The sequence below is a fragment of the Heterodontus francisci genome, chromosome 3, assembly GCF_036365525.1.
Source record: "Heterodontus francisci isolate sHetFra1 chromosome 3, sHetFra1.hap1, whole genome shotgun sequence".
Lineage (NCBI taxonomy): Eukaryota > Metazoa > Chordata > Chondrichthyes > Heterodontiformes > Heterodontidae > Heterodontus > Heterodontus francisci.
In genome coordinates this window covers 132660875-132675695 of record NC_090373.1, presented here as the reverse complement: position 1 = coordinate 132675695, position 14821 = coordinate 132660875, and the positions used below count along the sequence as shown (strand labels likewise).

The following is a 14821-nucleotide window of genomic DNA, read 5'->3' as shown; positions in this document are numbered from 1 at the left end:
AACTGTGGATGGGAACTTTTTAGACATGCGTCTCCACTTTGATGCCTTGGGATATGAGGTATTTTAATGCAAATTGTGGTGCCCATCTTAGCTGCCAGTCTTTTAAAGGTTGCATGTGGGATTCCAGCTTTCCTTTTTAAAGGTTTAATGTAGGTTTCTAACTGATGAATTAAAAATCCTCATTCAGCATAACATGTTTTCCTGAAACCAACAATAACCAATAGCAACTCACTGACATTGCAGCAATATCATAGTAATACTGGTAACATCTTGATTTATATCATAATCAATCATAATTCAATAATTCATAGTTTCTGTGTAACTGGTAGTAATAGAGGCAATGTACAGATATCCTGCCTCATTTGTGATGATAACTATCACAGTAAAACGATGCAAGTTAAAGTGATTTAAAAAATCCGATTAGGATCATCTTTTTCTGCTACTGCTATTTTTACTTCTATGATAATGCGTTCTTCTTCTTCTTTGGCCTCCTTATCTCGAGAGACAATGGGTAAGCGCCTGGAGGTGGTCAGTGGTGTGTGAAGCAGCGCCTGGAGTGGCTATAAAGGCCAATTCTAGAGTGACAGGCTCTTCCACAGGTGCTGCAGAAAAATTTGTTTGTCGGGGCTGTTACACAGTTGGCTCTCCCCTGCCAGTTCCTGCCAACTGCTAAGTCGCTTCGACCCGCCACATTTTAGCCCCGCCTTTATGGCTGCCCACCAGCTCTGGCGAATGCTGGCAACTGACTCCCACGACGTGTGATCAATGTCACAGGACTTCATGTCGTGTTTGCAGACTTCTTTAAAGCGGAGACATAGATGGTCGGTGGGTCTGATACCAGTGGCGAGCTCGCTGTACAATGTATCTTTGGGGATCCTGCCATCTTCCATGCGGCTCACATGGCCAAGCCATCTCAAGTGCCACTGACTCAGTAGTGTGTATAAGCTGGGGATGTTGGCCGCCTCGAGGACTTCTGTGTTGGAGATACGGTCCTGCCACCTGATGCCAAGTATTCTCCGGAGGCAGCGAAGATGGAATGAATTGAGACGTCGCTCTTGGCTGACATACGTTGTCCAGGCCTCGCTGCCGTAGAGCAAGGTACTGAGGACACAGGCTTGATACACTCGGACTTTTGTGTTCCGTGTCAGTGCGCCATTTTCCCACACTCTCTTGGCCAGTCTGGACATAGCAGTGGAAGCCTTTCCCATGCGCTTGTTGATTTTTGCATCTAGAGACAGGTTACTGGTGATAGTTGAGCCTAGGTAGGTGAACTCTTGAACCACTTCCAGAGCGTGGTCGCCAATATTGATGGATGGAGCATTTCTGACATCCTGTACCATGATGTTTGTTTTCTTGAGGCTGATGGTAGGCCACATTCGTTGCAGGCAGCCGCAAACCTGTCGATGAGACTCTGCAGACACTCTTCAGTGTGAGATGTTAAAGCAGCATCGTCAGCAAAGAGGAGTTCCCTGATGAGGACTTTCCGTACTTTGGACTTCGCTCTTAGACGGGCAAGGTTGAACAACCTGCCCCCTGATCTTGTGTGGAGGAAAATTCCGTCTTCTGAAGACTTGGACGCATGTGAGAGCAGCAGGGAGAAGAAAATCCCAAACAGTGTGGGTGTGAGAACACAGCCCTGTTTCACGCCACTCAGGATAGGAAAGGGGTCTGATGAGGTGCCGCTATGTAGAATTGTGCCTTTCATATTGTCATGGAATGAGGTGATGATACTTAGTCGCTTTGGTGGACATCCAATCTTATCTAGTAGTCTGAAGAGACCACGTCTGCTGACAAGGTCAAAGGCTTTGGTGAGATCAATGAAAGCAATGTAGAGGGGCATCTGTTGTTCGCGGCATTTCTCCTGTATCTGACGAAGGGAGAACAGCATGTCAATGGTCGATCTCTCTGCTCGAAAGCCACACTGTGCCTCAGTGTAGATGCGCTCGGCCAGCTTCTGGAGCCTGTTTAATGCGAGTTGAGCAAAGACTTTCCCCACTATGCTGAGCAGGGAGATTCCACGGTAGTTGTTGCAGTCACCGCGGTCACCTTTGTTTTTATAGAGGGTGATGATATTGGCATCGTGCATGTCTTGAGGTACTGCTGCCAACCCTGCAAACAATTGCCTCACTGAGTAGTGCGTCCTAATTGAACAAACAATGGTAAGCTGAGCAAGTAAAACTCCAGCATTATTCCTGCATATTCTTTGGCTTTGACACCCCTGCACCGAAGATCTCTGTACTTGGGTAGGAAAGATGTGTTCCTAAAAGGAGAGAATGCACAATCCAGATTAGGCAAACCGAAATCCAATAGCTGGGTATAGATTTCTCAATAGAATCATGAATAATAAAGCACAGGAGGCTATTCAGCCAATTATGCTTGTGATGGCTCTTTGAAAGAGCTATCCAATCACTGCCACTCCCCTGCTCTTTCTGCTGCAATTTTTCCACCTTCAAGTATTTATCCATTTCCCTTTTGAAAGTCATTATTGAATCTGCTTCCATCACCCTTTCAGGCAGTGCATTCCGGATCCTACTATTTCGCTTGATTTTGAGACAAATAGTTTGATTTGGAAACCAGAAACAAAATGTGAGTGGCTTTGGTGTACGTGCCTGCTGAGAGACTGACTGTCGCTTTTAGGTGCTGAACGACAGGCCAGTGCAGGCTGGATTCATCCAATCCCACAGCCTTTCCTCTGATTTTACCACCAGTCCTTGTTTTGAAATAGATTTAATCAATTTGGCGACCAATGAAGAAAGAGTTTAGAGAAGTTATGAACTAGGAGCATGTGAGGAACAAAGGAGATGAACATCCCACACAATATAGTGAATGTGTTTTATGCACATTTTTCATTGCGCAACTCAGTTATTAACCTAACACTTTCAGAAACACTATTACAATTGACATTTTGCAATGCAGTATACACATGCTGGTACTTTCAACTTTCATTGCATTTGCTGTGCACAAGTATGGCAGATGAGGGAGTCACATTGGACTCGTCCTACCATAGAAATCTACAATTCCTGACCACTGCCTCCACTAACCTATCTGGAACTACATTTCAGTATTAATTGCAATTTGTTTGAAGAAGTGATTTCTACCATTGGTTTGAACTTGCCATTTATCAGATACTGTCTGTCATGCATTTGTGGGTTAGTTTTAAATAGTTGCAGGATTAATCTTTTCTATTTCACTTGGTGAAAATGGCTGAAGAGCCCAGCAAGGCTGGGAACATGGAGATTCTGCTGAGCTTAATGGGCTTCATTAACGTTTTTTAGTTCTGCTTCCTATGCTTCAGTCAATCAAATTGACAGCTTGACCAGCAGCTGAGAGGGAACACCAGTGGCAGGAGGCTGCAGATGGGGGCTGTTGTGAATGGTTCCTGGCAATCAGGAGGGGGAGAGAAGTTGGCAATTAGGGAAGCTGGCGATCCGGGCTGGAAAAGGCCGAAGGATATATTGAGTGGCGTGGGAGTCGGGCGGAGCACTGGTGCTGCTCCTGACCCAGTAGGAGTTCTGGGAAGGACACTTAATATGTAGAACCAGTCGTTCCTCCCTCTGTTTCACTGTCGGGTTTCCAAACCCCTGGGAAACCAGCAGCAGCAGTGAATTTTAAATTAGGCTCCCAATTGCACTATGGGTGTCTGATTTAAATATGTTAATTGAATGTATCTGCTCTCCACAGTGGGGACGCAGACGCCCTGATATCCACCGCCGTAAAACAGGATATCAGTATATATTTTTTGGGAAGTTCCTTTCCTACCTGTCATGGGGTGGGGTGTGGGGTGTTAACATCGAGGCCTAGACAGCTGGTGATACGTGTCTGTTTAAAGAATTCTGATAAGCAAAGATTAGTTTTGCCCCAATGGAGATTGATTATACCATGGTGTTGTATTTGTGTTATTCTAGAGGTCGGTGAGGAGAAAGGGGTCAAAATAGTGAATAACACAGTGATTGGCATCAGTGGCACAGATGGACTCTCCAATATCGAATCAGTGTCTCCAGCTGGATTCTATATTAAAGCACCCACCAATTTCATTGAGGTATGTTTGGCTCCTGAGTTATTATTTCCTTTCTCCCACTTTGATAGAGGTGCTTAAAATCTTGAAGGTTTTTGATGCAGTAAATAAGGGGAAACTGTTTCTAGTGGCAAGAGGATCAGTGACCTTCTTCTTCTTCTTTGGCCTCCTTGTCTCGGGAGACAATGGGTAAGCGCCTAGAGGTGGTCAGTGGTTTGTGGAGCAGCGCTTGGAGTGGCTATAAAGGCCAGTACTAGAGTGACAGACTCTTCCACAGGTGCTGCAGATAAATTGGTTGTCAGGACTCTTTCGCAGTTGGCTCTTCCCTTGCGCTTCTGTCTTTTTTCCTGCCAACTGCTAAGTCTCTTCGACTCGCCACGCTTTAGCCCCGCCTTTATGGCTGCCCGCCAGTGACCAGAGGACAAAGATTTAAGGCAATTGACAAAAGAACCAGAGGTGACATGAGGGGGCATGCAGTAATTTATTATGATCTGGAAAAGCTGGTGGATGCAGATTCAATAATAACTTGCAAAAGGGAATTGGATAAATACCTAAGAAAGGAAAAATTTGCAGAACTGTGAGGAAAGTGCATGGAAGTTGGACCAATTGGATCGATCTTTCAAAGAACTAGCATAGGCGTGATGGGCTAAATGGCTTCCTTCTGTGGTGTATCATTCTATGAATTTCGATGTGTGTTTCCCCTCCACCACAGCATACAGGTCCATGGATAAGATAGGTGCTCTGATGATGTCATTGTGTGACCAGTTCAACTATTACATCCACATCCGTCTCCAAATTTGGTGAAGTCTCACAAGACAAATTAGAATGCAGTAATGCAACTTTAATGACCTTAGTTTCTTTTAAATATATTACTGAACTGGTGTCAGTTCAACGGTTTGCGTTATGCTCCAATCTAACAAAAGAAACATAAATGCTAATCTGGAGCTGATGCACTGAACCATCTAAGTAATAGGGTATTAAAGCAAACAGTATGGGGAAGCTGAATTTAGATTCCATCACCTAAATATTACCACCCTTGAGACCAACCTTCTAAATGCATTTTGAAAGAAATTGACAACTTCTAAGTGAGCTATTATTAGTGCGTGTTTCTTATTGCTCAGTACCCAGTTAGTGAAGATTTTCAAGTTTTCTCTTATACAGGGTAATGAAGTGTGCACCAGCGGTTATGGATTTTTATATCACCTGCCCCCAGGGGGATCTTCTCGTGCTCCACTGGGCTCCTTCAGCATGAACACAGCTCACTCTTGTCTCAGGTAATTCCTAAAGAAAACTCACTGACATTTGTTTCTGCTACAGAGGAACAACCATTTGCTGAATGGGAATAATGGGTAAGAAGAATTGGTCTAATTTGAAAAGAAGACATAATTAAAAAAAACCTGGGGACCAACTGTTCCTGACTTTCACCCACAAGGAATGCCCATTTCCCAGGGAAAAGGATGTGGGGCCTCCTGGTGAAATGGGTCTCTGCTTTATGCTGCTTTGGAATTTCCAGAGATCACCCGGAACTGGCTTGCACCTGGAGTAGGTGAAGGCCCATTGCACTGAGGTAAAAGGGGGTGTTTCCTGAGGCAATGTCATTGAATATCCCAGTGTCCAAGTGAAACAGAGCTGTAATTTTACCCCAGACCCCTGCTGACTGGAGGATGAGCAGCTGTCCCAGGGGCAGGCCATAGAATGACAACAGGTAGGTTTAAGGTTTATATTCTCTGCTGCCTCTCCCTGCTCTCCCATGATGTTTACAATCTCCAACAGCAGCCGAAAGGCCTTGATCTGTAATTGCATTCAAATTTGCCTGTCCCTTCTACCAGTGTTAGGCCCATGTAGGAAGTACAGGTGTCTGAATAGAGACAGGATGTTCTGGATTGTAGTCCCTGTCCAGATTGGGAATGGAGAAGCAGTCAACTAAATCTGCCCTTTGCTTTTTTCTATTAGGTGGTAGTGGTGGGGGCAGTAGTAGAAAGTCAGCAAGCATACCGTCCTAAACAACTGCATGCATCCTCCTTCAGTGGGAATGACAAAAAACATTTTGCACACACCAAATAATGGAACCAATCTTCTAAAGCCACATCAGAAGCTTTTTTTTTACTTTGGTATGGATACAGTGTAAAAATAGTCAGGAAATGTGAAGCCATTATCAAATTATTTAATGAGCTTGATGACGCCTTTTCAGGACTGCATTATAGACATTACAGGCCTTTCAACACTGCATGTGGTGCTATTTATCCAATCATTTCCATTATTCACCAGGTGCCATAATGGAGGGGAATTCCTGGTCCAAAATCAAAATTATTGGATAATTGAGAGTTCCCTATACTTATCCTGACACAGTAATCCTTTAGCTTCTGATTGATCTTGTTAGATTACCTAATCAAATTCTCAACATGTGCACTTAAGTCACACATTCCTCCATTTTAAAATTGGTTCCAGACAAAGTCTTGATTCTTTGGTCTCCCAACACAAAGCTAAATAGTAAATTCAGCAGGAAGTGGACATATAGAGAATAACATCTTATGAGGGAGTACTTGTATGAATTGGCACTCCTGACTTTTAACTTTGTCTGTTATTAGTGCACTTTACATATTTGAGCATGTGCTCACAATGATGTTCCTGCTATTAATGGATGGGAGAATGAGGGGGCAAGGTGCCCAGATCCCTAATACATGCTGTTTGTGGGCATATCTCTATGTCAGGGCATGGGCTCCAACATAAAATTACTCTATCAGTTGTTAGAAATCCCAGGATCTGTGAATATCAATGGAAAATGTTCATTGCAATTTAGCTGACTTAAGCAAGATAAGTTGGAAGAAGATTCAAAGGGACTGAAAGAAGAATTCAGTTGAATTGGCCTGATTGAATTGAATCCAGAGGTTAGTTTTTGGAGCCAATTGGATTGAGGGGGCCATTTTTAGGCCCTTTCCATCCATTATAATATTTTGGGGCCTTTCTACTGTTACCTAAGCTTCTCCTGGCAGTCCTAGGACACAGTGTAAACAAAAGTAGCCAGCAAGAAGATCCACCAGGAATCAGGTTCTGCCTCTTTGTCATCATTAATGTACAGCAGATGAGGCAGAGATGATCAGTGGCAGTCATGGCAGTGCTGGGTAGATGACAATTCAGATGTAGGCAGAGAGGCAGCATTGGGCCTTAGCGCATATTTTTCCCAGTTTTCTACCACTGTCCCGTCCAGGTTTCAGGTGGAATTGTGGAGGAAAATCTGGTCCAGAGTCTTATTGGATATACTTCCCTATTTTTGCGACAAGGCAAGTGGGCTGCAATAATCTCTTGCAATTCGGGAAATATGAAGAAAAATAATTCTTGGTTTGTGGGTGTCGCCAGCAAGGCTAGCTAGCATTTAAAGCCCATCCCTCATTGCTCCGGAGAAGGTTGTGGTGAGTCACCTTGCAAAGTAAAGATATGATGATTTCTTTTACCAGGTATGGTCTGTGGGTGTATCCAGAGTACAATCCTCAGGACGGCAGCTCTCTCTCTCCAGCAATATTCCAAACTTTTACTGCTTGGAAGAACCAAGGTGGAACTCAGGTAAGGGTAGAGTTGAGCTTTGTCACCAAGAGGGGATGCCCAGAACAACACTGGGGACTGAACTTTTGATGTCTGCATGTTGTTGCATGACTTGCTCTTGCAATGTATTTTCAGCACAGAAGGTGACCATTCGACCCAATAGATATATGCTGGTGTTTATGCTGCATACGGGTTCTCTGCTTTTACGTCACATCCCCCTCACATTTGCAATAGTGTATGCTGCTTATGTCATGTTCATAATGAGGAGATGGGTGGAATGTAAAACCATCATTAAAACCACCAGCATCATTATTTATTGCTGATTTTGTGCCTTTCTCCGTTTTGCTCCCCTTTGCAACAATGAAACATGCTATATATATGCTGGCTAGTCACCATTAATTAATCAATCTTAAAAAAGATAACAAACAAAAATAAACATAGTGGGTCAAGATCTCTGTTCATTTAAGAATTTCAGGACAATAGGAGGTGATTACTATACATTTTCTTTTCCCACACAGTTCTATTCTGTTTCCCAGCCCTCACCATCAGTTCTTTTTCTCTGTTTATTGGGGAAAAGATCAAAATAACTGTATCCAATCAACTGAAAAATATTGTTGTTATCACTGTTTATTTTCCCACTATTGTCCTTTGGGCCTCCTTATCTCGAGAGACAATGGATACGCGCCTGGAGGTGGTCAGTGGTTTGTGAAGCAGCGCCTGGAGTGGCTATAAAGGCCAATTCTGGAGTGACAGGCTCTTCCACAGGTGCTGCAGAGAAATTTGTTTGTTGGGGCTGTTGCACAGTTGGCTCTCCCCTTGCGCCTCTGTCTTTTTTCCTGCCAACTACTAAGTCTCTTCGACTCGCCACAATTTAGCCCTGTCTTTATGGCTGCCCGCCAGCTCTGGCGAATGCTGGCAACTGACTCCCACGACTTGTGATCAATGTCACACGATTTCATGTCGCGTTTGCAGACGTCTTTATAACGGAGACATGGACGGCCGGTGGGTCTGATACCAGTGGCGAGCTCGCTGTACAATGTGTCTTTGGGGATCCTGCCATCTTCCATGCGGCTCACATGGCCAAGCCATCTCAAGCGCCGCTGACTCAGTAGTGTGTATAAGCTGGGGGTGTTGGCCGCTTCAAGGACTTCTGTGTTGGAGATATAGTCCTGCCACCTGATGCCAAGTATTCTCCGAAGGCAGCGAAGATGGAATGAATTGAGACGTCGCTCTTGGCTGGCATACGTTGTCCAGGCCTCGCTGCCGTAGAGCAAGGTACTGAGGACACAGGCCTGATACACTCGGACTTTTGTGTTCCGTAGGACTATTTTGTGTAGGACTATTGTCCTACATTATGGCAAACCTGGTGTTGCCTCCTCATTTACCTGATTGTACTGTTGGTCTCAATGGAACCCATGCTGTTGGCTGCCTGAGCACTCAGCAGACGGCTAAGCAGCATTCACAGACAGCACATTGCGCAGCCAGGCTGCTCCTCTTAAAGGCAGTCTGCCCCTCTTTAATAAGAGCTACACTTAGTGGAAAGATGCTACTGCTGACTGCCTGTATTGACACTGGCTGCATGTAGGAGCTGCACAACTGGAGCACCAGGGAAGAGAGAGGGTTCCTAGTTTCACGGATACAGCGCCAGAGGCCTTAGTCATGGAGGTAGATAGGACGAAAGACAGGGTTGTGGGGGAGGGGGGGATGGGTGGGTGTGGGTACAGGAAGCCCTCAAGGACCACCCTCCAAAAGGAATGGAGCACATGGCCTGGGAGGTCAATGCAAGGCGCCTGGCCCGAGGACCTGAGAGCAGTGCCGCAAGAAGTTCAATCACCTCACATGGGTGGTCAAGGTCAGTGAATGCATCTTCAGAGGACCTCAAACCATTGCACCACCAACTCTCACACTGCTCAATGCACCACAGCCCCATCAGAAATTTCTGGCACTCAGGATTAATGCCTACCATCTAGAAATCCACCTCACCCTCATACACATTCCAATGATATTAGCCTCACACCCAGCTCCCATTGCTTCCACCCACCTCCAGCTATCACCCAAACATAGTGCAACCCAATGACTGATATTCTGCCCTCTGTCTGGCAAGACAAAGACTCCCACAACCGCCAGGATCAGAGCAGAACTAGTGGGGGACACCTGCATCTCCTGAGCCTGTAGGAGGATATGGTTCTCTGCATGGTGAAGCCAGCTGTGACAGAGCCTGTAGTATCTGGCATCACTGAGAACATTAAGGATAGTGGTATGTTCTGCTGATGATATGACCATGGACCTGTTGTTTTCCTCCTCATGCCAACCTTTCCTTGCTGATTTTCTGATTTCAGACCCTCAAGAACTGCCACCTGCCCAGCTACAGCAGCCCCAGAGAAAGAGATGAAGCATTGATGAAGAGGCCCTGTCACATGATGTGACACTCATAAGAACATAAGAAATAGGAGCAGGAGTAGACCATTTGGCCCCTCAAGCCTGCTGCACCATTCATTAAGATCATAGTTGATCTGATTATGGTCCTAACTCCACTTTCTTGCCTGCCCCCTTCATCCTCGAATTCACCAGCTCAGATACTGGCACTGCACATAACTTAGAAGTTAGTATAGACTTGGGATCTGCACATGGTGATTCACTGGGCCTGAGTGGGCTGCAGTGAGGCCAGCGGGAAAAGGTAGTTTGTTTGCCAGTTCATTGGAGGGTGAGGTTGCAGGCAACTTCAGCTATAGGGGACTCGGATGAGCACTTCAATGGGGCAGCCTACAGGAGAACACTGATGAAGATACACACTAAGATGCTGGATGCATTGGCTGGCCTGCCAGACAGCCTCCTGTCATTGCCAAGGAGGATGAAGGAATCTGGCTCCAACTTGCCAGAGGGCATGTCTCAGAGCTTGCCTTCTCTGCAGTCTCTGTTCCATTTCCCTTTTGGGAAGTAGCCCCTGTACCTGTTACAGCCTTTGTGTGGCAAGTCATCAAATCCTCTGCTCTCCCTGTGAGAATGGAGCAAAATCCAACAACTCACCACAACACCTCAAAAAGCACTCCACAGTAATTCCGCAAACTTTGTAACAGAATCAGTTAGTCTAAATCACCGTAACTGCAAGTTGAGTGTCTACCCCTTTAAATAACTCTAGTGATGGGTCCCTCTTGCAACTGTTCAAATGAGTGACAAGCAAATCTTGTTCAGTGGACCTGCATGCTCCAAGTTTGTAATTTGTACGTCAAATCAGCCGGTATGACTGTTTGACGTCACAATCTGGCCAATTAGGAACCTGCCAGCACACGCATGACCGCCTTTCTCAGCAGCTGGAGGCACTATGTCCCCCACTCAGAGGGCCCTCAACCTGCATAGCACTGACTGCAGCAGCACTGTGGAGACCAATTTCGAGCACAAAGAACTTAATTATTCCATTTAATTGTACATTTTTCATATTCAGAGGCCATAATCACTCCCTGTGATGATGTTCTTCACTGCCCAGTGTTAACTTGTGCAAAACCTATGTCAGATTTCAAACCAGATTGTGGAAAGATCAGTTGAAGCAATAAAAGTTCTTCACAGTGCCCTGTCATTTTTAATTCATGATTTCCACCCAAAATGAAAAATATTGTTTACGAGGAAATTGGATGACATTTAAAGTTCGTCACAGGGTAGAACTATTTAATTTCTGCAGCTTATATCAATATTGCCTTCCTACATTCAATTAGATTTGTTAAAACCTGAGTATCAGTAAGATTTGCATGAGGAAATAGCTGCAGAAATAAAATCATAGTTTCACAGGTATAACATCACAAGTTCAAGAGCAATCCGAATCATTTTTCTCAGGCTGTGAAAAGTTCAAAAATAAACAGATGTTTTCCATTGAAAACATTACAAATGTTATAAACAGAAGTTATCAGTCAGCCATGTGATACAATAAAAATTTCCAGTCACAAGGCTGAGTATAACTTAAGCATCTTTTCTGGGGTCCTTTATCACACCACATGTCTAGTGATGTAATTTCTATTTGCTTGGGGGTGGGGTGGACAGGAACTGTTAAATTGAATGCTTTCCTTCCATTTTACTTCAGTTTGTTTTAAGACTGTTTTACCCCAACTCACAAATGAAATGCAGTTTTGAAGTGAAACTACAAGGAATTTACACAGAATTTATGTAGAATAAAAAGGGAAGAAATAAATGCAAATGCTGTAAATCTGAAATAAAAACAGAAAATGATAGAAATAAAGGCAGGCCAATTAACAGCTGTTAAAGAGTAAAGGTGTTCTACCACTTGACGAATCTACCCTTCATGATGAAGAGTTTAGAACTCCAGCACAGCCAAACCTTTCTCTTGCCTTTAAAAATGTTGGCCAATTTGCTATATATTTTTAGCATGCTTTGTGATATGGAGCTATGTAGATTGCTTTTCCCATTAATAACTGATCCAGTTCAACAGAATGGGGTTCTAGTTGATGCTGTTCTTGAAAATGAAGCCTTTCTTTCCACACACTTGTTTTTTTATATTTGATTTTATAGGTGTTCAAAAGCAGTAATATTGAGCTAAGAAGGTTCTCTGTACATTCCTGCAAAGAATTTGGGATTGATTTGTTGGAAATTCGAAGTAATAGCTGCATCTCTGACAGTTTGGTGCTAGGACATCTCAGCCACCAGGTCAGATTAATGTTCTGTATGAATTATATTTAATTTTTTTTTAAATCAATAAGAATACACAGAGCCAATTTATTTTTGGGGGGGAATTCTGACTTGGGAACTGTGAAACAAGTATTTGGTGAAAACTGTTGATGTAGTGCTGATTAGATCCATTGAACATTATAAGCATAGATATGCACATTATCAAATGCTGTATGGAACCCAGTAATGCCTGTATTAATGGAAACCAAGAATTGCTATTTATGTAATGTTGTTGGTTGACTAACGTCAGTTTTAATATTTGATTCATTTTCTGGGGTTTTACTAGTTACCTTCAGGGCACATGATGGCATTTCATGAAGTTTTATTATCTTGAGGTTTTGCTTGTGATTAGTCAGCTCCATTTGGAGGAAGCTCATTCAATAAAGTTCATGATAGGGCAAATTGTACATGATCTGTTGAAGGAGTGGGCTTCATGGATCAAATGGCCTTTTGTGCTTCTGTATTTTCTAACGTTATCAGAGATCAACCAGCAGATCAGATCAAAGCTCTGCAGTCCTGCAAGATCCGGTCGTGAATGGTGGTAGACAATTAAACAACTAACCAGAGGAGAAGGCTCCAAAAAATCCTAATTCTCAATGATGGGGAGCCCCGCACGCCAGTGCAAGAGACAAGCCTGAAGCATTTGCAACCATCTTCAGCCAGATGTGCTGAGTGGGTGATCCATCTTGACCTCCTCCTGAGGTCTCCAATGATAGATGCCAGTCTTCAGACAATTTGATTCACTCCACGTGATATCAAGAAATAGCTGAAGGCAGCAAAGGCCCTGATACCATCCCAACTGTAGTACTGAAAACTTGTGCTCCAGAACTAACTGTGCCACTAGCCAAGCTACAGCACAGCTACAACACAGGCTTCTATTAGACAATGTGGAAAATTGCCCAGGTATATGCTGTCCATCAAGAGCAGGAGAAATTCAATTGGGCCAATTATGCTCCATCACTCTATTCTCAATCATCAGCAAAGTGATGGAAGGTGTCATCGACAGTGCTATCAAGTTGCACTTACTCGGCAATAACCTGCTCACCGATCTCAGTTTGGGTTCTGCCAGGGACACTCGAGTCCTTACCTCATTACAGCCTTGGTCCAAACATGGACAAAACAGCTGAATTCCAGAGGTGAGGTGAGAGTGACTGTCCTTGACATCAAAGCGGTATTTGACTGAGTGTGGCATCAAGAAGCCCGAGCAAAACTAGAGTCAATGGGAATCGGGGGAAAACTCTCCATTGGTTGAAGTCATACCTGGCACAAAGGAAGATGGTTGTGGTTGTTGGAGGCCAATCATATTAGCCCTAGAATATTGCTGTAGGAACTCTTCAGGGTACTGTCCTAGGCCCAATCATCTTCAGCTGCTTCATCAATAACCTGATATTTTGTGACAACTTGAATGAGCTGGTGGCCTCTGCACATGACGTGGAGGGGACGGAGGCACTCTGACATCAGTAAAATACCAGCGCTGGTGCAAAACAACCGCTATATAGGTTTAATTGCACTAATTAGCTGCTGGTTTCCATGGAAAGAACTCCAGAGAACAGGGACCCAGTTCCTGGGAAAGTCCCCCAGGGGCGGGAATGTGTAGGGAAGCCATCCTGATGCGGCTCTCCCCTATTTTCCCGCCACATCCCCCCCGCCCTCGCCCCACCTCAAACCCTGTCTTCACAGGGCCAGGAAAATTCAGCTGAACATTTCAGATCGATGACCTTCCATCAGAACAGGAAAAGTTGGAGACGTGGCAAGTTTTCAACAAGTAAAGAGGTAGGGAAAGAGGGAGAGGCGCAGGCAGGTAGTGCAGGAGTCCCCTGTGGTCATCCCTCTCTCAAACAGATATACTACTTTGGATACTGTTGGGGTAGGGAATGACCTCCCAGGGGAAAGCAGCAACAGTCAAGTTCGTGGCACCACAGAGGGCTCTGCTGCACAGCAGGGGAGGAAAAGGGGTGGAAGAGCTATAGTGATAGGGGATTCTATTGTAAGGGATGCAGATAGGCGTTTCTGTGGCCGCAAACGAGGCTCCAAAATGGTATGTTGCCTCCCTGGTGCCAGGGTCTAGGATGTCTTGGAGCGGCTGCAGGACATTCTGAAAGGGGAGGGTGAGCAGCCTGAGGTCATGGTCCATATTGGTACTAACGACATAGGCAGGAAGAGAGATGAGATCCTGCAAAGTGAATATAGGGAGTTAGGCAGAAGGTTAAAAAGCAGGACCTCTAGAGTTGTAATCTCAGGATTACTCCCTGTGCCACATGCTAGTGAGGGTAGGAATAGGAGGATAAGGCAAATGAATGCGTGGCTGAAGACCTGGTGTAGGCGGGAGGGCTTCAGCTACTTGGATCATTGGGATCTCTTCTGGTGCAGAGGTGACCTGTACAAGAGGGACGGGTTGCATCTGAACTGGAAGGGGACCAATATCCTTTTGGGGAGGTTTGCTAATACTACTCGGGAGGGTTTAAACTAGTCTGGCAGGGGGGTGGGCCCAAAGTAGTAGTCACTCCGATAAGATAGTTGAGGCAAATGTAGAGGTTAAAGCAAGCAAGTCCAGTAGGCAGGCCAGGCAGGAGCAGGACAGGGAGTGTGGAA

At 44.7% G+C, this 14821-nt stretch overlaps 1 protein-coding gene across 11 annotated transcripts in view; it reads left to right on the top strand.

Moving 5' to 3' along the window:
* LOC137360749 (fibrocystin-like) overlaps nt 1-14821 on the top strand; it is a 604145-nt gene that overhangs the window by 338738 nt on the left and 250586 nt on the right. For all 11 annotated transcript variants that reach the window (XM_068026018.1, XM_068026015.1, XM_068026020.1 and 8 more), the window contains 4 exons: nt 3906-4039; nt 5177-5289; nt 7471-7576; nt 12074-12208. In XM_068026018.1, coding sequence (XP_067882119.1) covers nt 3906-4039; nt 5177-5289; nt 7471-7576; nt 12074-12208 — 488 coding nt within the window. The remainder of the gene's footprint in view (nt 1-3905; nt 4040-5176; nt 5290-7470; nt 7577-12073; nt 12209-14821) is intronic.